Below are 19,545 nucleotides of genomic sequence, written 5' to 3' on the forward strand. Positions count from 1 at the left end.
GAAAAAGAGTGGAGCTGGCGCAGCATCATTTATGCCGGGAAACCACAGCAGTGCCATTCTATCCCCTATATCTTGAAGGCATTCTATCATTCGCGATAGCTTTATCTTTTCCCTCCCTAGTGTCCTATTTTTTTTTTTTTTTTTTTTTTTTTTTTTTTTTTTTTTTTTTTTTTTTTTTTTTTTTTTTTTTTTTGTCTTCCTTCGGAGAAATCTGAATCGTTGCACATTAGTGAAAGGTGTGTAAAAAAGAAAAGCTCCTTGAATGAAAGAAAGTGACCGGCGGTGGATCCCCACAGTGACGTGTGACGTGATGATTCCCGCCCGCTTTGTTTCGCATAGTTGAAAGAGAAGCGCATGGTGACTGACAATTGACTATCGCAGACAGTATCTAGAAAACAGAACATCATGGCCAGCGAAATGGAATACACCCGGTACGTCCACAGCAGTTAGACAAGTTATACATCTCAACCCCGTTAACCAAGAATGAGTCACCAGACTCGGAACCTCCGGACTCAAGATCTCCAAGGTCATCCTCGGTGCCATGTCCTATGGCACTAAGGAATGGCAGGACTGGGTGCTGGACGAGAATGAGGCCCTTCCCTTGATCGAGCATGCATACAAGCGTGGAATCAACACCTGGGACACGGTGCGTTAAAACTCCACCCCAATCACATAACGCATTCTGCATGGCCAAAAAAATATTCTGACGCCACCAGGAACTGCCGAGGTAACCAAACGGAGAAAAAAAAAAGAGATTAAAAAAAAAAAAAAAAAAAAAAAAAAAAAAAAAAAAAAAAAAAAAAAAAAAAAAAAAAAGGAAAAAAAAGGAAAAGGAAAAGGAAAAGAAAAGAAACAGAAAAAGGAAAAAGCAAAGCAACTGTCACACTAACTCATGAATTCCTTCGATTGAAAAAAAACAGGCTGATGTCTACTCTCACGGTCGGTCCGAAGAAATCATTGGAAAGGCCCTGACAAAGTACAACATCCCGCGCAACCGGGTGGTCATCCTGACCAAGTGCTATTTTGGGGTGGACGATGGAGGCAAACAACCTCCTATCTCCGCCGCAGGCCGGAACGACGGTGACTGGGTCAACCGTGTTGGACTGTCCCGGAAGCACATCTTCGATGCGGTGGACGCCAGCGTGAGCAGACTGGGCACCTACATTGACGTGTTGCAGATCCACCGTCTGGACCGGGACACGCCCCGTGAGGAGATCATGAGGGCGCTCAACGATGTGATCGAGAGCGGGAAGGTCAGATACATTGGGGCTAGTACTGTATGTATCTTTTTACGGCTTGTTCTTTGACTCATTGGGTTTCGATTACGCTATGCTAACGGCCCCCAGATGGCCGCGTGGGAGTTCCAAACGCTCCAAAACATCGCGGAACGGAACGGATGGCACAAGTTCATCTCCATGCAGAACTACCATAACCTCTTGGCTCGGGAAGAGGAGCGCGAGATGATCCCTTACTGTGTTGACTCCGGGGTGGGTCTGATCCCCTGGTCTCCTATGGCGCGTGGTGTGCTGGCACGGCCGTGGAATTCTCGCTCGACGACCCGTGAGTCGACCGATGCCGCGCTCAATCTCCTTGTCCGGAGCCGAGAGTCCGAGGCCGACAAGGCGATCGTTGACCGAGTGGAGGAGCTTGCCAAGAAGAAAGGTGTCAGCATGGCGCAGGTGTCCATTGCTTGGTCTTTGAGTCACCCCAATGAAAATCCCATCTTGGGGTTGAACAGCAAAGAGCGCATTGATGAAGCTGTTGCTAGTGTCAAGGTCAAGCTGACCGATGAGGAGATCAAGTATTTGGAGGAACCATATATTCCTAAGGCTTTGTCTGCTCTTGAGCGGTAAACGTGGGGGAAAAAAGAGAGAGGGAAGAAAAAGTAAGACAAAGAAAAGAAAAAAGAACATTGTGCAGGGTATATTTTTTCATAATTCATATCAGGATGTATCTAAGTCAATGATAAACCCAGCTACATCACTGCGTGCGTTAAATGCGTGAGTATTCGATACTCTTAGGTACATGCAATCCGAAGACAAAAGGAGATTCTAATAAAAGGCCTTATATCTCAAGTGTATTTACCACTGATTGTTGATCTTTCTATTTACAAATCCTGTTCGGTCGAGAACGAAGGGCACAGCCACTCCTGGTCATCAAGAGATCACGGCGCTGCGAAGAGGTGAGAGTATTGCGTAAAGACAGTAAGCACGGAGACCGTATGCAAATTGATTTTTGGGCTAGCCCCAGAATCCCATCATAGCACCTGGCCACCGGGAGTGAAAAGATGTACAAAAGGGAACCCCAAGGGGGACCCCGCTTCACCTCGGCTAGAGGGAGCGTAGAATCGAATTAGGTGTCACACAACCGTATGAGACCTGGTTCACCAAGCCATCAGAGAAGCACCGGGCTTCATTAATGGTGCTTTCGAGTCAGGAAGTCAAAAATATTGCTCAGCCGGCGTCGACATCTCTTCGTGGAGCTGCTTCGGCCCAGCTGTTTAGCTTTTAGATCGGATGGTTCAAGCTGATGTAGTGGATAGCTATCGTTACCTTGCGAGCTATCCAATGGCGGAACCGGGGCTGCTGGCTGTGTTGTGGAGCTTCGATTATTTTGTTCCACTGGGCTGTTCCCGTTCTGGTCCAGTTCGCGAGGACTTGAACGCAAACTATGTCTTTTGGGTCGGCCAACGGTTCCAGAAGCACGCCGGTTGGTTCGCTCCATGAAAGCTGCGCCTGTTGAATTCGAGCGCTTGGTCAGACTACCATATGCTATGGACCGGTCTGACAGCGCGTTAGGTTGTGAGCCATTTGGCACCGATGCGCGGTTCCTCGAGCCATTCGATACCAGCCTTTCCGAACGATTATCCCTTCCAGCGGGTATCAGATCATTCTCGGTTCTGGCTGCAGATGGAGATGGCTGTCGAGATGGGGAAAGTGCTGCGTTGAAAGTCACGGCTGAATCATCATAAGTGAAATTATGCGACCAGCCTTCTCGGAAGGCCACCCAAATACTGGTGATAATGATCAACGTCCGGAGATTATCGTCCGTCTCAATGACCTTCTTGTCTAAGGAGGCGTCCAGTTCAGAATCATCGCTGATCACAGACATCGTAGACGTTGGCGACAGAGGATGTCCGGATGCCGTGGGCATCGCGTACTCATCAAATATCTCCAGGTGATTACGAGCCATAGTCGCGATGACGGGATGACGACGGGTGTTGGGGTTGATGACGCTAAAAGTAAATCGTTTCGTGTCCGCCTGGGGCGTAGTTCCAGGGGGTGCGGAGATGCGGCGATTCCGTGCTCCGCGAAGTACCCATCGCAGGATCTGAATCCCATCTTCGGTGTTGGCCACAAACTCGTAGGATCCATTGGGAAGAGGTGTCGCCTCCCACACCGGCCCGTAATTAAGACAAATCTCCGCCTTCCCTTTTGACAACGCATCCTCCTTGAGAAGTTGGCAAATTGTTGCGACGACTTCACGATGTTCACTGTGTTCCTCGTCCGAGCTGAGATACTTATCAGCAATATCCCCCCCGGACCGTTCATAAAGATCGCTGGTCACGATGATCAAATCATTGGGACCCAATCCCTTCTTGCCTCGAAAAATCGTGGGGAATTTGCGCGATAATCTAGGTAAAAATACGGTCGACGGTAATACATCCAGGACAGGTAGAGGGCGTGGGGTTTGTGATACTCGCTGTAGCTGCAGAAGAAGCTTGGGTCGGAGCCTCAATCGCTTATGACGTGCATGGGACGCGGGGTGAGCTAATTGGTAGATTGTCTTCGGCCGCGACGATTGTTTCCTAAATGTTTGCGGGCGGGTGTTCCGGGATTGACTGAGAACTGTCCCTGCCATTGAGTACTCTCCATCGCTCGAAACCACCGACGCCACCGGGCTCGCAGACATTGCCCGCGGAGGCCCCTTATGGAGTCGCTCTGTCTCTGAGCCCTTATATCGGCCGTAAAAACTCCCCAAGCCCATGGTTGGCATTGTCGCAAATGAAACCGTTGGCGGGGAGGAATGACGATTTAAACCCCCCGAAAGTTGCGACTCCGGTTGAGGGCCAGCGTCGTTCTCGTGAGCCGCTGCTGCATGTGCTGTCAGGCCCAAATTAAACAGCATTATTATTTCATGAAATGCGAAACCCTCTCTGACCGTCCATCAAGGCAAGCATTGACAGATCGACAAACCACGGTGGACCGAAACCCAGTGATATCACACGGCGATCGTGGCGCTTCACGCTGATCACTTGTTCACAAGCTCTATACGTAGTGGGGGATGAACACACGAAGGTTGTGTCAGTTAGTAAATAAAGGAAAAGAGGGTGGAAGGAGAGGATCGGTGAGAATTCAGGCGTGACCTGCACAGCAATCGTTCTGAAGAAGTGGTAGGAGACAGGCGAGGCTGAAGAGGAAGGAATAGGAGATGCCCGCGGCAGTCAGATGGGGCACGACTTGTATTGTTGTACAATGGAAAGTAGGTATCGTAATGTGCAACGCAACTGTCGGAACGGGAGAATATGCAAGGGAGGGACGTGTAAGTAGGGGCAGAATGTTTAAATTGTATGAACTGTTGTAGTTGGAACAATGCGGGTGACCAAAGCCTTAATACTCAGGTATGTGGACTGTATGTAACAAAGAGAACGAGTGGATGCAGTTTAAATGAAGGGTAAAAAAAAAAAAAAAAAGAAAAAGAAAAGAAATTTCAAGAAAGATCGGGTTGCATGTCAGATGGATGGGGTCAATATAGCGGTCAAGTAATACGATCAATCAAATCAGAAAATCGAGGGGATTATGAAAGCAGGGCACGAAAAAGAAGAGGAAAAGAAAAATTCAATAAATCAAATCAAAGGCACTGAGTCAGTGGTCCACTTCCTCAAAAATCGTAGCGTTAAGAGATGAGAAATAATCTCATAATCATCATCATCAAATATTTACACACCTCGGTGGTAGTTCCATGGAAGCTCCGCAGAGCTGTTGTTCTTTGCAGATATGTATCGTCAGTAGGACTAGTAGAGTATCGAATAGTAATGACTACTAAAACCCGACGAATGCCAGATTTGCATGAAAACAAGTCCCCACCTAGCGGAACTTACCTTTGAGGGGGCGATCCATGGAAATTTCGCCTTAAGGACGCCGAGATGGCAACTGATTCGCAGTCATGCCCTAAACCAGTCTAGACGGCGATCTTCGGGACTAGACAACGCCCGAGGCTCCAGTACCGCTAGTACCGTATTACTGGATGATTGATCACCTTCCAAGTTCCGGGAACGCCGTCGTACTGGTTGTTCCGTAACTTTCGGTACTCCCACTCTCCGTCGTCAACCATCCAATTATGCTTTTCCAATTTTTGTGCTTCTCTTTCCCTTATGAACCATGTCTGGAGTTGTCCACCAAGTTCCAGGTGCCAAGTTTGAAAGAAGCGTTACCCTATAAGGCACGAGGACAATTGACCCCCTCAGAGAAACTTTTTCATTACGAGTAGTTGTACTACGGAGTCGAACCCCGACCATCTGTCTCACACATCTTCTCTCTCGGACATCAGTCATGACTTATACTACCGCTTACTAACCTTATACTAGTAACTATCTACCTACTACTAGTACTACTCCCGCCTTCCGTACCCCGAACACCAAACAACAACGACGTATAGTAGTGCAAACGGAGGTCCGAGCCTCCGACTTGCCGGTTAATGTATCTGTCCATGGATAAGGCTCTTGGCTTGGGCCAGGCAACCCATAACTTATCCAGAAACTAAATTACTCAGAGCTGCAATAACTGGTGAAGGTAAATACGGAGTAATTTTCCCTCCTATCCATCAGCCACTGATCCTCTGAAAACTCTACCCCTGTACGAGATTGATAATGCTTTGGGACCTTCTTCCTTCGGTAGTTCATGATTCTATACTTAGAGTCAAAGGGCACTTCCAAACCATGGGTTCTTCTTGGCCAAAGTTACCAAGAGGTACTGCTAGCCTTGGCATTATTACGGTACATTCGACAGTAACAGTAGTACTGTAGACAGAAAAAGAGGGCCCATAGTTATCTGGATGGAAACACCACCCCACCAGGGGGGTGGTGCGCCCATTTTTTCTGTCTTCTTTCTCCCCCCTCTCTCCTTGCATAGAATGATTATTTCAGCCGAAGAATAATCAGAGCGGTTATCATAAGCATAAATTATCTGTCACCATGTGACAGCCCTACGGTTATGGTGCAGAATATACTCCACAAGGCGGTAGGGATTATATGCATTCATAGGATCATATAGTGATCATCATAAGATGCTATCGTCACCGACAAGAAATCGTGTAGCCCCATCCGAGGGGTTTAAATTGGAAAATACCAAGACTTGACAGCGACATCAGACATCGCTATAAGTTTCCTATAGTGTGTACAATAGTACATGTACAGTACATACATACTGTGACTGTGTAGTGATTGTGGAGTGCCACATCCCGAGCGCGTGACCCAAGACGGGGCCTGCAACGTAGCCTCCTAGATTCAGGGAAATTAATTTTCTTCTTGATGGGACTAGTAGTAGATTGGAGTTGCGTGTGTTCAAGACTCCATCCCGCTAAAGAGAAATCTCTGATCGATTTCATTGGCAATATATTACTTACTCTTTCCACTAGTGCTCGGAATCGGACCCGTCATCCTCGGACTCGGAGTCGTAATCAAGCCGGAGGGAATATTCAATATAGATCTCCAAGAGCTATGATGCAACTTAAAATAGAGTGCTATTTGTTGATCATCTAGGGGTTTGTGAAGAATGATCCTATTATTATTAGTACCAAATATTTCCTCTCTACCATAAGCTAGTTTCCATAAAAAGAAGAAAACTTAAAAGAAAATAAAAGAAGACGATGAAAGGAAGGTAGATGCTAATCTTCCATGGTGCTGGACTAAGTAGATTCCGAATCCGTCAGTGGACTGGGCTTTTTGTAGGGCTGAATCGACCGCGGGTTGATACCAAGGCCCAAGGTAGGGTTAGTGACATGTTAATCCGCTTTCCAGAATTCTCGCTGGGTTGGACATCCACTCTTTGGTGGGTAAAAGTTACACCTCGGATGTTCATGGCATAATATTGTAGCCTAGTATATGCCATGGGTAAGGTAAAGGTAGTGATACTTGTTCAGGTGGCCATTCTTCCAACTCAGTCATGAGTTCCAAAGATCCATGATGACATCGACACATCCGTTTTAGACACTTCCCTCTAAGCCTTCAGCCCATCAGATTTAAGCACGATCCGTCATTGTGGCGACTGCAAGGATTGCAACTAGTTTAATTAGTGTCGTTAATCTGTTACGTTAACCTGGTTCAAGTTATGCATCGGATTGCTGAATAAGGCATCGCTTAAGTTATGCTGCCGAAAAATCCGAATACTAGTACCCACTTGCCGTTCGACTTCCAACATCATCAGTTAAACTACGTGACTGGGGACCAGTTCAGCAAGTGCCTCGGTCAGTGATAGCGCTTCTTATCATTATTAATATTTTTTAACGGTTTTACGTCGGTGGACCCTTGGTTTGGAGTCCCAAAAACCCCTCATAGATATCCATACATGGCATGAGGTGGAAGAAACGGATCGAACCTAATCCTAGACTACCTCAATATCTGGCAAATCCCTTAGGGATCTTGTAAGGGATGGCTGCCGGGCTGGCCTTAGCCCGCCCACGACTCTTGAATCCCAACAATCCCATTAGGAGTCTATCACTAGCGTTCTGGTTATGGAAGGCTCTTCTGTTTCTGGTTATCATTGGTTGCCCGGGGCCTGGTTATGATACTTCCACAGGGCTGCTTCCTTACCAGGAGTCCGCCGCTTCTGATGCCAGAGGGGAAGTCATTAGGCATGCGCCCTTCTCGTTTCCTCTAAAGCTTGTCAGATGGGATTCAATATACTTTGTGCATATTGTGCGGGATGGCTATGTCTTCGAACAAGAATGGGCATTTGGCTATGGTTACACTAGAATCCTCTCCTTTCTAACATCTGGTACATACGTTTCTTCATGCCCTGGGGTAAACGGCTGCTAATAGTAGGCAAAGTTCTTCCTCAACTCAGTGGCCTGGACGGTGTTGCTAAAATCGCACTGGTTGCAAGTGCCGTCTCTCATATTGCCCATTACGTTTCGATATTGGCCATATACGGACTATCCGTCAATATCTTTGGCCATGGCACCACCTCAGGAAGGTTAATCAGCCTTCTTGCTGCTACCTTACACATTATATGCCCTGCTGGGGCATTTCTCTCTGCGCCCTACGGAGAATCATTATTCTCCTTTCTCAACATTACTGGGTATTATCTATATTCATGCTCCCTGCTTGATGCCAACACTGGTAAGCGGGCGTCCAGCAATGCGAAAATGTTGCTCGCGGCCGCGTTGTTCTCAATAGCTACAGCAGTCCGCAGCAATGGGATCCTTAGCGGAGCCTTATTTGCATACGACGCGCTGCTACAGTTGCGTAAGATTATCTCCCAAGGTATATCCGGGGGCAGTGTGCTTCGCCTGGGTGTCATTGTGGTCGGTGGCTGTGTGGTAGCCTTGGGGCTCATTGTACCACAGTGGATTGCGTACACAGCATTCTGCAGGTCTGACGAACCTTTGCGACCGTGGTGTGGGCAGCTCATACCTAGCATTTATGGCTGGGTTCAGGTTCATTATTGGTCAGTGGCTAACACACCATGATCTAGGAGCTATCAATTACTGACACTCTCTGCAGGAATGTAGGGTTCCTACGGTACTGGACATTTTCCAACCTGCCTCTTTTTATCCTGGCTTTTCCCATGTTGTTCTTGTTGTGTCGCTCCTCTCTCTGGGCGTTAAATATAACATGGCCATCAGATACAGCAACTCCAGTACTGACACGGCTTGCGGTGCCCAATGGCCTACTTGCCGTGATGGCTTTTACTAGCTATCACGTTCAGATCATCAATCGGATATCCTCTGGATACCCTCTCTGGTATTGGTACCTTATATGTCAGACATTCGGCCAGGCTGCGGATTCAAGTAGAGTTGCCAAGCGCAGCCAAACTTTCACGATTGCGATACAAGGGATAGTGATCTATGCCATTGTTCAGGCGGTTCTTTTTGGATCCTTCCTGCCACCAGCTTAGGATTTGTCGATACTGCAAATGTCCTGTCACTAAAAGATGAGTTAATAGTCAGAGCTTAATATATAATATTCAACTCCACCCCCATTGCTTATATGTGAAGATTTCATGCTCAAGTGAAATAGAACAAAAGATACAAGCATTGTATAGAAATGTTGTTCTCATGGAAGACTTCCCGTTTTGGGTAGACAAGACGGAAAGAGCTTAGTGCCAAGGGTTAGGCTGCGGTGCAGTTACGTGGAATTATGTCATCAGAAACTTAACTCACTGAGCGATAATACCTCTTTCTACCTTCTTCCGACTGCTACACTTGGGCTTAAAACTGAATGATCCTCTAAACTGCCCAGGCTGTATTTTATTGCGACACGAACAGCACATACTCCTCCTTTCAACTCCCTCTACAACATCTTTCTTTGTCGGAGGACTTTCCCCATCATTCGTACTAGCTTCTGAAACGTCCCAAAGCTTCTACTGTTGTACCCGGTCGTCCTACTAGCCAAGACCCATCCGTCCAATTGCCCATGCGAACATAATTGGCAGTAAGTCACTCTTTGTCATCGATCTTCACAGCTGGACATTGGGCTACAATCTTCATGTCCAATGTAAGTCCATACCGCTAAAGGCCCATCTACGCGCTGATGTTATTGATGTCCTCGAACGAAAGTAGTTACTAACATTGAGTCTTCTAGAGCTCTTCCGAACCTCCCTCATCCCCAACATCTGCACCGCAGTGATCATCGATCCTATTGTATGACGATGGATCAATCAACCGCGAAGGCCATTTTAACATCAGAAAATTTTCATAATGCGCACGAAGTATCGCGAGCCACCTCGCCGGGGGTTGAGCCTGTAGGGATGAACGGGAATGGCGAACCCAAGGCACGAGTCCGCCCTCGCACCTATCCTTATTTCAAATATCTACCATATCCACTCGAAAATGAAACCGAGAGGGAACGGAGTCTGCGGGAGATACTAACCCAACTCTATGTTGCTGTAGAGGCGGGTGATTTCAGTCCTGGTGCCGTGCACTGGACTCGGGAGCTTAGAGGATGGCTGTCGCTCAAGTTTGATCCGTCCCGTACGGACCGGATCAACCTTGTGAGGCTATACTATGAGCTTTCTCTTGCCCCGGGCATCGATCCAAATGTTTCAGAGCGATTTGCTAGCATGTTTATGTTCCTCACCAAGTAAGCCAAACTTGCAAATGACTACTGTTGCCCATCATGGTACTGACATCGGCACAGGCGCAAGCATTATCTGAGGCCCGTTAAGGACCTGACTCTGGATTGGAAGCCTCTTTACAGGGAATTAAAAGCTTTTGTGTTACCTACAGAGTCGGGCTTGGTGCATTCTACGAACCTGAAGAGAAATGTCAAGACACTGACGAAGCTCTGTGCATTCGTCCAGCTGTACATTGACCCGTGTGAGCTGCCAGCTATGCTGGAAGAGTTTCTTCCTCATTATACCACGTCCTTTTCGGAGGGTGCGTTTGTCGTAGTCGGGTTGATAAACCTACTACTCCCAACGTCACCCCCACCCGAGACCAGGGAAGACCTACTGCCACATCATTACTTGCCGACGTACTTTCATCTTTGGGCCTTAGTCAATCGGTCAAAAACATTTGATACCACCTTCCTTGACTATCTTTCGAGGCTAGCTCGTGATTCATTGCCTGCCCAGCAGATACCATTCTCCGAATTTGGTCTTTTCACAAAGGAACAGTCGTCCCTCATCTTCACGGCGATCCTGAGATTGTTGGAGATTCCTGTGGGACAATCCACCTCTCCTTACAGTGCGCTGGTGGATATCTCGTCTGGGCTAGGCATTATGCTTGACCGAGATACCAGGAAGCATCCAGTGGCACATCACATTGCTCGATGGGTCGTGATGTCCCTCTCTCCCGCATGCCTCGACGCCGAAGAGTCTATTTTGACGCAATTAGAGGGCCTTGTACAGGCAGTCGAAACTTTCTTCCATCCATCTAACTCTGGCAGTTGGACGAAAACCTTGTCACAGCTCGTCTACTACCTCGCCGACTTCTTCATTATGCGATGGAATCGAGAGCAAAGCGGGGAGATGGAAGTGCCGGCAGAACGAAGATTGACAGAGCCCCTGAAGCGTCGCTTTGTACTCTGTCTCCGTGATGTCATATTCATGGGTATCTATGCTAAAAGCGGTACAGCAATGAGCTTCTCATTGTCTACGCTACAAAGTTTGGCCTTCCTGGAGCCACATCTTATCCTTCCCGGCGCTTTGCAACGTATATATCCATCTCTTCAAGGCTTAGTAGAAGTTCACCGCACGACGTCATCGCTCCGCGCCCTTCAAGTCCTTTCACGAATTATCTCAAGGACGAAGGGATATCGCTGTCACATGACAACTCTACTGGGACTTGCGCTGCCCGGTGTCGATGCCAATGATCTTGAGAAATCTCTGCATGCGTTGTCATTCATCCAGTCTGCTTGTTATAACATACCCTTGGCTGACCTAACGCAAGGGAGGGAAGACGTAAACTGTAACATGCTGGCGATGCAATGGATCTCGGGTGAAATGGAGCGTATGGAAGAAGAGGGCGTTGAGGTACAACTCAATTATGATCGGGATCTGGATGATGAAACCGAGGAAATGATCCTCCGTTCTTCAACCTGTGGCTTCGGTGACTTCATCATATCGTTTCTTGGGCGAGTCTTTACTCTCCTGGAGAATCTACCAGACGTGAGCAGGGTACGCAACGGCTCTCCCGAAGAGAACATTGTGAATACCCTACCTGCCACATTCATGCCGCTTCTGTCGTCCCTCTCCCCCGAGTATTACGATATTGCCTTGTCGAAGGTTGTAGACTTCGTGTCCAATCACGTTATTCATCAAGCGCGGGATGCGATGGCCTTTATCTGTAACTCGGTTTGCAAGGTCAACCCAGAAAAAGCTCTGAAGCGGTTTATTCCAGTGCTGATACAGGCCATCCGTACGGAGATCGACGACAATGGCGCAGGCTCCACTAGGACCACTGGAACGGATGTCCTCCCCCGAGACCGTGGCTTGGTTTGGAATGTCAGTATGCTGAGCATGTGCGTTGTTCATGTCGGCGATGCTGTGCTAGCTCACAGGAAGGAGCTCTTCGACATTGCGGTGTATATGCAACAGAAATGTAGGGGTATACCGACTGTTCATATCTCAAACTTTGTGCATCACCTTCTCTTAAACCTCACGGGCACTTATACTGCGGACTACTCCCTGTATGAGCCCGATGTCGCTGCTCAGGGTGTACAACCTGAGCTTTGGAGCTATCAGCCAGATCCCAATAATTTGACCGTAAAATGGCATGTGCCAAAACGTGAAGAACTTGAATTTGCCGTCGAGCTATTTAAGAGCCAGGCTGAGTCCGCCCTCAAACAATTGACCGATCTCACCACTGAGACATCCAGTGTCAAACGAGATGGAAGTGGTAAAGCGTGGTCGGATGAGGTTACAAGGAACTTGGTTCTACTACGACTTATCATTTCTGGTATCTCTGTGTTATTTGATCCAAAGGCCGCGTCGCAGACGAAAACGAATGGAGTAAACGGGTCGTCCAAATCAATGGCCGATATCGATATGGCCGATGGTGAACATGGCTCCCAGGATGAAGACTCCGATTCATTACTTGACAGCTCGGACGAAGCTACAGTTAGAGAATCATTTTCGTACCCTACCGGCTATTCACTAAATGAGACCGATCCGATGTACACTACTATCCATGACATCCGGGAGAGAGCAGGCTGGGTTCTTCATGAGGTGCATAGATTCTTGTCGGACAAGCAAGAGGATGATGTGCCTTGCTTCAGCGCTCTGTACTCAGCTTATCGGTCATGGTTTGTGGACGTTGGCATTGAAAGATCTGCTCATGTCCTTGACAGGGTCACGCGTCTCCTCGCCGCAGACATTCATCCCTACAAAATGAGTGGTGTCCGCAAAGACTACCCTCGTCCGTTGTTGGTTCGCAGAGCCAATGTCTACCATTTACAGCGCCTGAGGCACAATGCAGCACCCCGGCGGCGGTCTCAACTAGACGAGATCCTGCTCCTGGATATCGCAGAATCCTGCGTCTCCCTCTATACCGAGACTCGGCGCAATGCTCAAAGTGCAGGAGAGTCTGCTCTTAAGGCTGTGTGGGGGGCTCGCCTTCTTGTTATCCCGCCCCTAATCAAGGCTCTACAGAAAGGCATCAAAGAAAACGACCACGCCCGGATCAAAGGTGCATTGTTTTCTTTACTCCTGAGCAGCGTCGCGAAGACCGTAGGCCGCCATTGGAAGTACGCCCCAACTTTGGTAAGAACTTTCATCGACGCAAGTGCCGTCGACAAGCCTTCCGTACAAAGAATTTGCTCGGGCGCGGTGTATCAGATCATGGATTATGGCCGCGCTATGGAAAGGATGGCCATTCTTGATCGGAACATCGTTGAAGCGATCGCTCCGAAGAAGGATGTTCAGGGTGAGATCCAGCATAAGCGCAAGAATATCAACAGCAAGCGAGCCATCATTGAAAAGAAGAAGGCTGATCTGGCTGAAGAACTGGTGAATTTGGCCAGAGTATCGCATTGGAAAGTCGCCAGCCGAGCAGCCACCATCGTGATCACCATGGGTCTTAGATTTGATTACGTTGCAAGTGAGAATCTAATAGACCTTGTAACTCAAGGGTCTATCGATGACCATCCGGGGTTGCGCGGCATGTATTCCCAAGCTCTCATCGCCTTGTTCACCATGGTAGATGTTAGGGCTATTTGCAACCATGACTACAAGAATTACATCCTGGGCCATCAACACTTCCATTCTAAGATTAATGTGGCTACCAAGCGGCACAACAAGGGCTGGACGAAGGAGTATCTATCGAGCTTTGCCAAACCTGAGGCCGAGTACTATGTTGACCATGACTTCCCGGGATGGCTTGTGTGGGCCGAAAGCATGCCTGCGTACAAGTCCAACGTTGAGCGTGACATCGAGTATGACGAAACTGAGTGGAAAGTGCGGGCTCACATGGGGAAATTGTTCGATCGAGCTTGGTTCAACAAGTTTTTCATGTACTTGAAGCAAGAGCCACGGGACCCTACTGCTGACAAGTTCCGCATGCCCTGTGCAATGATGCTTTTGTACGCCTTCGAGTTAATGCTCCGGGATGGGCTGACCGCTGCAAAATTCAAGGATATTCAAGAAGAAATCGAGGCTGTTTTTGAGGACGGTAGCGATAAACATCAACACAGAGCTACTGCGGAGATCCTCGGTGCCCTTATAAGCTCTGTTGCTGATACAAGTGTGGAGAAACGGACACTGGTTTGGGAATACGCTTTCCCGATTGTGCGTAAGATCTTTACTGATGGACTAACTCCGGAAAACTCCGGCTACTGGACGACTTTCCTTCATATGATCCTTCAATGTCGTGACCCACGAAGAGCATGGCCCCTGGTCGATTGGCTTGCGAGCTTTCGACTAGATATGTCGACAAATGCTGCTTTCAAGGAAAGCTCCAAGATCAATCTGCTGCATCAAGCCATCATAGATGCAGGGTGGCATTTCCAACTTGAAAAGCCCATCGTTAGAGATTTTCTGGCACACCTTGATCACCCATACAAGGGCGTCCGCGAGGCGATGGGCCAAACGATTGCAACCATTTATCGCACACGGTATCATGAATCATACGCCGACGTTAAGACCCTCCTTGCGGCGCAGGAGGCTGCGTCATCAGTGGGCACATACCCATATCAGCCTACCGAAGAATTCACCAAGATGATACATGATATCTTCAGTGACATTGAGAAGTGGCGGCACGAGAGGACCCCAGGTCAGCAGACGCCTTCATCTTATACTTCAGGATGCAAAACAGTACTTCTCTGGTTGGACTCCACTCTTTCGTCGTATGAGTGCACGCAGTTGGTTCCCTTCTTCCCAGACGTGTTCACGGGACAACTGCTACACATGATGGATGTAAAGGAAGATCCAGAGCTCCAATCATTGGCCTATCATGTCTTCCGACATCTACCCAACATCCCATACCCCGCTGAGCAGAACTCTGGGTTCATCCAGTCCCTCATTCACATAGGACAGACGTCACCCTCATGGCACCAGCGTCTACGAGTTATGATCAACATTCAGATCATTTACTTCCGCCGTCTATTCCTGCTTTCCGTCGCTGATAGAGACAAGCTTTTTGAGTGCGTGGCAAACATGTTAGAAGACCCTCAGCACGAAGTGAGGGCTGGAGCATCAGCTACCTTGTCTGGCATGATTCGCTGCTCACCCGTATTTTTGCGCGAAGAGATGGTTAGCCGGTTCAAACAGCGATTTTCGAAAATATTGATCGACAACCCTCTCCCAAAACGCCCCAAAATCCTTCGGTCCGGCTTGTCAACCCCAGTTTCATCTGGGGCTGGCACTCCAACACCTGAGCATGCTCGACTCATAATCACGAGACACGGTGCAGTTTTAGGTCTCGGTGCGCTAATCCAAGCATTCCCGTACAATAGTCCGCCGCCCACGTGGATGCCTGAAGCCCTGGCTACATTGAGCGTTCGGGCTGCAAACGACCCTGGCGTCGTGGGTTCGAGTGTCAAATCTATAATCAGCGAGTTCAAAAAGACAAGACAAGATACTTGGCATATTGATGCAAAGGTGGACAACCCTCCATCGTTGAGAGAGAAACTGATCGTTTATAAGCTAACATTTTTGTGTAGGCGTTCACTCCAGACCAGCTCGAAGACCTCTCTGGTGTGCTTTGGAAGAGTTACTTCGCTTAGATTAAGAGGGGCAATACAGGCATGTATCCATGACTCGTACAATTCATACACCACTTTTGGCAAGCTACAACGTATTGGTCGTTCGGTATGTGGCAGTATGAGAATTGGGAATTATTAGAGCATTCGGTATGAATAATGGTGGATTTGGTGGAGGGATAATTCTTCTTAGGTTGTTGTTTGATGTGAAAGTTTTGGGTGGTATTCTTGAATTGAAGGCCCATATACCACATTACACAGCGATATTCACTTCAAAAGCATTTTATGGCATCTATCGCTACTTAGTAGCCAATTGTTCATCCATAGATTTGGGGTAGACAGGTGATTAGATAAGCATCGTCCTCCTTAATCACGTGCCACAACAGCCACGCGGCTCTTCCGCAATCAAGGTCGCCGTCACCTTGCCAAGGGGTCCCAGTGGTTCAGGCGCTTCTCCCCAACTGCCTCGACGCCCATCTCTAGCATCTTTATTATTATTTTACCATTTTCGTGCGTACACAACTGTGGTACTGTTGTGCAATCTTTATACCTGTGGTGAAAGGAACCTGCTACAGGCAGCCTCTTCACCATGGCTCCGAAGGATACCTTCTTCCGTTCGTCGGATATGAGCTTGACCCAGCTCTATATCGCCAATGAAATCGGACGAGAAGTTGTCAGTGCCTTGGGAGAACTCGGTCAGGTTCAGTTTAGAGATGTGAGTCGATAATCGAAAACCGGAGCAAGCAGCGCGACAGTAACCTGGGCTAACCTTGATTGGCTTGCAAATAGCTTAACCCCGACACTAATGCTTTTCAACGTACCTTCACCAAAGAGATCCGTCGCCTGGATAATGTGGAACGGCAGCTGCGTATGGCTACCCATATGGAATAATGTGTTCTTAAGGCCGAAAAGCAACTAACGTTATGTTGTCCTCTACAGGATATTTCCATTCTCAGATGGACAAGGCAGGGATCCCAATGCGGTCTTCATCCGAATTCACCGATACATTAGCTGCGCCCTTGGCTTCAGAGATTGATGAGCTTGCCGAACGGAGCGAGAGCTTGGAACAGAGGATTGCCTCACTCAACGATAGCTATGAGACACTCAAGAAGCGTGAGGTGGAGCTCACGGAATGGCGCTGGGTTTTGAGGGAAGCCGGTGGATTCTTCGATCGCGCCCACACTCATACGGAAGAAATACGGCAATCATTTGACAACGATGAAGCTCCTCTCCTTCGTGATGTCGAACAGCAATCCCACCGGGGTCAGAACGGCGAGGCCCAGGGTCAACAATCCTTCCTCGAGATGAACATCGGGTTTGTCGCGGGCGTCATTCCACGTGACCGTATTGGTGCCTTTGAACGTATTCTTTGGCGAACTCTGCGTGGTAACTTGTACATGAATCAGTCGGAGATTCCCGAGGCTATCATTGACCCGACGACCAACGAAGAGTCTCACAAGAATGTGTTTGTTATTTTCGCCCACGGAAAAAACATCATCGCGAAAATCAGGAAAATATCTGAATCTCTTGGTGCTTCACTGTACGGTGTTGACGAGAACAGTGAGCTGAGACGCGATCAGATTCATGAAGTAAATACACGCCTGGGTGATGTGGATAATGTCTTGCGCAACACTAAGAATACGCTCGATGCGGAACTTACACAGATTGCCCGCTCGCTTGCGGCCTGGATGATCATCGTCAGGAAGGAAAAGGCTGTCTATGATACACTCAACAGATTCTCCTACGATCAAGCGAGAAAAACACTAATTGCGGAGGCCTGGTGTCCAACAAACTCGCTGCCGTTGATCAAGTCGACGTTGCAGGATGTGAACGACCGTGCTGGTTTAAGTGTGCCTACTATTGTTAATCAGATCCGGACTAACAAGACACCCCCTACCTATATGCGGACGAACAAGTTCACGGAGGCCTTCCAGACCATTGTCAATGCGTATGGTATCCCGAAGTACTCGGAAGCCAACCCTGGATTGTACACGATCGTCACCTTCCCATTCCTGTTTGCCGTCATGTTTGGCGATTTCGGTCACGGTGCTCTCATGACTATGTGTGCTGCTGCAATGATTTTCTGGGAGAGAAAGCTTCAGAAGACCAAGTTAGATGAACTGACATATATGGCATTCTATGGCCGTTATATTATGCTGATGATGGGTCTTTTCTCCATGTACACTGGTCTTATTTACAATGATATCTTCTCCAAGTCGTTCACGGTTTTCTCGAGTCAATGGAAGTGGCCTGAGATCATCCATCCAGGCCAGGCAGTCGAGGCTTCCCTGAAGGGCGACTATCGGTTTCCCTTTGGACTTGACTGGAATTGGCATGAGGCTGAAAACTCTCTCCTGTTTACAAACAGTTTGAAGATGAAAATGAGTATCCTGCTCGGCTGGTCTCATGTAAGTTCTTCCATTCAATGGGTTGTTGTTCACTGCAGAAACTAAACAATTTACAGATGACCTATGCTCTTTGCCTGCAGTATGTCAACGCTCGCCACTTCAAGTCTAAGGTTGATATCATCGGCAACTTCCTCCCAGGAATGATTTTCTTCCAATCTATCTTTGGGTACCTTGTCCTTACTGTCATCTATAAGTGGTCGGTTGACTGGCCAGCCAGGGGTCAATCACCCCCAGGTTTGCTGAACATGCTCATTTTCATGTTCCTCTCTCCTGGTAACATTAATGAGGAACTCTACCCAGGCCAAGGCTCTGTTCAGGTTATCCTATTGCTTCTTGCCGTCGCACAAGTACCCGTTATGCTCCTCTTCAAGCCGCTCTACCTCCGCTGGGAGCATAACCGTGCTCGTGCTCAAGGATACAGAGGTCTTGGAGAACAGTCAAGAGTTAGCGCGCTTGAAGATGATGGTGATATGGATGGCGGACTTAATGGGGGCCGTGACAGCATGGCCAGCGAGGGTGAGGGGGTAGCTATGATTGCCCAAGACCTTGGAGAGGAGGAGCACGAAGAATTCGACTTCTCTGAGATTATGATCCATCAGGTCATTCATACCATTGAATTCTGTCTGAACTGTATTTCTCACACTGCGTCTTACCTGCGTCTGTGGGCTCTTTCTCTGGCCCATCAGCAGCTTTCGATCGTTTTGTGGACTATGACTCTTGGTGGTGCCTTCGAGCAGGAGTCCCCCACCCTTCGTGTGATAATGATTGTCGTTTCCTTCTATTTGTGGTTCACTCTGACAATCGCCATTCTCTGTGTCATGGAGGGAACTAGCGCCATGCTCCATTCGCTTCGTCTGCACTGGGTCGAGGCTATGAGCAAGCATTTCATGGGCGAGGGTATACCATTTGCTCCGTTCAGTTTTAAGGCGCTCCTCGAGGAGGATCCCGTTGATTGATTTGAGCGTCCTCATTCTTTCTTTTCCTTTCATTTTGGATTATATGTACTGTAGTTCCCTGTGGGGATCAATTAAACTCTAGACATCAATTAACTTGTCCATATATAACCTCGCCTGTGTTTATTTGCTTCTAAACCATCAGTGCATTCATATACTTGAAGACTGTAACAATTCTACTCAATTTGAGTTTGCCTGCAATGTTGGACTTTGGTGTAAGTTGTGTCAGTATATTCTCGCTTGATTAAACATTGGCGGTCGGTTTTCTTGTACTAAAACATAGATAACGTATATCCAACAAGCACAGTGCCAATCAACTGGGAATGAT

General features: G+C 48.1%; 5 protein-coding genes across 5 annotated transcripts; 4 read left to right on the plus strand and 1 right to left on the minus strand.

The window, feature by feature from the left end:
* Positions 1-405: 405 nt before the first annotated feature.
* BDV37DRAFT_271672 (aldo/keto reductase) lies at positions 406-1,853 on the plus strand (the record flags this gene model as incomplete). The annotated part of the gene is made up of 4 exons (XM_032084749.1): positions 406-431; positions 496-646; positions 921-1,277; positions 1,347-1,853. The coding sequence occupies 4 exons, from the start codon at positions 406-408 to the stop codon at positions 1,851-1,853; spliced, it is 1,041 nt and encodes a 346-aa protein (XP_031941260.1).
* A 311-nt stretch (positions 1,854-2,164) lies between these two features.
* Positions 2,165-4,696, minus strand: BDV37DRAFT_119381 (uncharacterized protein). The gene has a single exon (XM_032078561.1). The coding sequence runs from the start codon at positions 4,126-4,128 to the stop codon at positions 2,416-2,418; it is 1,713 nt and encodes a 570-aa protein (XP_031941261.1). The 5' UTR covers positions 4,129-4,696; the 3' UTR covers positions 2,165-2,415.
* A 2,952-nt stretch (positions 4,697-7,648) lies between these two features.
* BDV37DRAFT_271674 (DUF409 domain protein) lies at positions 7,649-9,116 on the plus strand (the record flags this gene model as incomplete). Its single annotated transcript, XM_032084750.1, has 4 exons — positions 7,649-8,002; positions 8,042-8,046; positions 8,103-8,666; positions 8,723-9,116. 4 exons carry the CDS (start codon positions 7,649-7,651, stop codon positions 9,114-9,116), a joined length of 1,317 nt encoding a protein of 438 aa, XP_031941262.1.
* A 198-nt stretch (positions 9,117-9,314) lies between these two features.
* Positions 9,315-16,330, plus strand: BDV37DRAFT_120356 (proteasome activator BLM10). The gene is made up of 4 exons (XM_032078566.1): positions 9,315-9,652; positions 9,803-10,300; positions 10,358-15,755; positions 15,818-16,330. The coding sequence occupies exons 2-4, from the start codon at positions 9,864-9,866 to the stop codon at positions 15,878-15,880; spliced, it is 5,898 nt and encodes a 1,965-aa protein (XP_031941263.1). The 5' UTR covers positions 9,315-9,652; positions 9,803-9,863; the 3' UTR covers positions 15,881-16,330.
* On the plus strand, positions 16,164-19,536 carry BDV37DRAFT_119413 (H(+)-transporting V0 sector ATPase subunit a). Its single transcript, XM_032078562.1, has 4 exons — positions 16,164-16,571; positions 16,646-16,724; positions 16,796-18,264; positions 18,321-19,536. The coding sequence occupies exons 1-4, from the start codon at positions 16,446-16,448 to the stop codon at positions 19,218-19,220; spliced, it is 2,574 nt and encodes an 857-aa protein (XP_031941264.1). The 5' UTR covers positions 16,164-16,445; the 3' UTR covers positions 19,221-19,536.
* The last annotated feature ends 9 nt before the right edge of the window (positions 19,537-19,545 follow it).

The sequence above is a fragment of the Aspergillus pseudonomiae genome, assembly GCF_009193645.1.
Source record: "Aspergillus pseudonomiae strain CBS 119388 unplaced genomic scaffold BDV37scaffold_34, whole genome shotgun sequence".
In the NCBI taxonomy this organism is placed as follows: Eukaryota; Fungi; Ascomycota; class Eurotiomycetes; order Eurotiales; family Aspergillaceae; genus Aspergillus; species Aspergillus pseudonomiae.

What these genes read in the sequence shown, in the direction of transcription:
- BDV37DRAFT_119381 (XM_032078561.1), bottom strand. Translation starts at nt 4,128, where the DNA reads ATGCTGTTTAATTTGGGCCTGACAGCACATGCAGCAGCGGCTCACGAG.
- BDV37DRAFT_119413 (XM_032078562.1), top strand. Translation starts at nt 16,446, where the DNA reads ATGGCTCCGAAGGATACCTTCTTCCGTTCGTCGGATATGAGCTTGACC. An exon ending in TAATGTGGAACGGCAGCTGC is followed by an intron (nt 16,725 to 16,795) that starts GTATGGCTACCC and finishes TGTCCTCTACAG; the next exon opens with GATATTTCCATTCTCAGATG. An exon ending in TCCTGCTCGGCTGGTCTCAT is followed by an intron (nt 18,265 to 18,320) that starts GTAAGTTCTTCC and finishes AACAATTTACAG; the next exon opens with ATGACCTATGCTCTTTGCCT.
- BDV37DRAFT_120356 (XM_032078566.1), top strand. Translation starts at nt 9,864, where the DNA reads ATGACGATGGATCAATCAACCGCGAAGGCCATTTTAACATCAGAAAAT. An exon ending in ATGTTTATGTTCCTCACCAA is followed by an intron (nt 10,301 to 10,357) that starts GTAAGCCAAACT and finishes ACATCGGCACAG; the next exon opens with GCGCAAGCATTATCTGAGGC. An exon ending in CTTGGCATATTGATGCAAAG is followed by an intron (nt 15,756 to 15,817) that starts GTGGACAACCCT and finishes ATTTTTGTGTAG; the next exon opens with GCGTTCACTCCAGACCAGCT.